Genomic DNA, 1,653 nt, shown 5'->3' on the forward strand with positions numbered 1-1,653 from the left:
TTATGAGGATACAAGGGTATGAGGATACAACGGTATGAGGGTAAAAGGGTATGCCACATTCTAGAGTTTCAGTCTGGTGGGAAATGAAGGAACATTAACACCTTGGAGAATCTGATCAGACTTGATCCAAAAAAACTAAATTTATCCTCAGATTCCCTTTGACCCAATCAGTTTCATACGGTATCAGGTTGAATTTACTGTGTTACATGGTAGGGTTGTGTATTACTACACATTTTATTCAGTATTCATGCTCAACAAATAAAGCTAAATTTAAAAATAATTCTTCCATTGATTTAAAAAACTAAAGAGAAAACCTGGATTAGAACAACTTTATCTGATCCCAGATCAGTAAAATGATTCAAAGATGAATCTTTAGGGTTCTTGGTTCACTCTGTCAGGCTTTGTGTCAAACTCTACTGAACCAACTTGGACCTGATCCTCTTTAACTTCAGTGTTCCAAGACTTTATGGCCCAGTCTATGTCTGCACTTAGACAGCTATTCAGAGGTCGGTTAAAGCAGATCTTGGTCTGCAGCTCGAGTCAACCATACTCACACACAATCACTCAGAAACACATCACTGTTACACAAAGAAGTACACACAATACCTAGACCAGTCCTCCTCATCAGTATCACTGAGTCCCTCTGAGGACAGCACTGGTTCTGTGTGACTAACACCATCCACAGGGAAACAACAGACACACCTCCTCATGTCTGTGTTAGTAAAATATGTAGAATGATGTCATTGAGAGCACAGCACATCGAGTTACAGACACATGTGACAGGACTCTGCTTCCTCTGAGGTAAGAGACAGTAAACTGTTCACTTCTTAAACACAAAACAATCAATGGAAACAGTTTTTTATTACTGTACGCACACACATATGCGCGCGCGTGCACAGACACACGCACACAACACACACACGCATTATCTTGTATTTCCACGTGTGGAGTACACTGAACCACAGAACTCTCAGATGGAGGCGTTATGGAGGGATACTGTGGCTTACATTCACATGGTTTCTCTGAACAGGTGATGAGTGGGCGGGGCCTATGCATCACATGTGAAGGTGGAGTCAGGTGGAAAACTACAGGCAAAGACGGAGACGCCTCTCTTGTGGCAGAGGAGTCAGAGAGGAGTTGTTTTCCTTCTTCCTCGTTCTTCTTGGTCTGTTTTAGGACAGATCTTCACACATCTTCAGCAGAGACTCTGGAGGGCGGGGGTAGTACCCCGTGGTGCAGGGTTTGTCGGGGGAAAACCTGGGGAATTTGTAATCCAGAGGAAGATCTAGGCAGAGGGAGGAGAGTTCAGGAGTGTTTAATGTCAGAGCCTTGCTTCCGGTCAGCAGGCAGAGTGGATCATGTTCCTGATTGTAAAACAGGTCCACACTGTCTTTTCCAAGGGTTTATGCATCAGGACATAATCCAGATTATCTGATCTTTACCAGCTTCTTAAATCTGGGATGCCTTGATAAAAGTGTTCAGACACTACAGTACAAATACCACTTCATGTTAGCCTGAGGTCTAGAGGTAGAGGAGCGCACTGCCAGTAGCTGGCAATAATTCACATAAAATATATGCACAACACTGCCAACTAGTGGTGTATGAACCCTTTTACAGCTTAATCCTACAACCATCGATTGCTGGGGATGTGAT

The 1,653-nt window shown here is 43.3% G+C and overlaps 1 protein-coding gene across 1 annotated transcript in view; it reads right to left on the reverse strand.

The window, feature by feature from the left end:
* Positions 1 to 25: 25 nt before the first annotated feature.
* nt5dc1 (5'-nucleotidase domain containing 1) overlaps positions 26 to 1,653 on the reverse strand; it is a gene marked incomplete at its 5' end in the record, with an annotated part of 22,944 nt that continues 21,316 nt past the window's right edge. Inside the window, 1 exon segment of the mRNA XM_014034780.1 lies at positions 26 to 1,285. Within this exon segment, the coding sequence (XP_013890234.1) occupies positions 1,173 to 1,285 (113 nt within the window).

This window comes from Austrofundulus limnaeus, unplaced genomic scaffold, assembly GCF_001266775.1.
Source record: "Austrofundulus limnaeus strain Quisiro unplaced genomic scaffold, Austrofundulus_limnaeus-1.0 Scaffold2294, whole genome shotgun sequence".
NCBI lineage: Eukaryota > Metazoa > Chordata > Actinopteri > Cyprinodontiformes > Rivulidae > Austrofundulus > Austrofundulus limnaeus.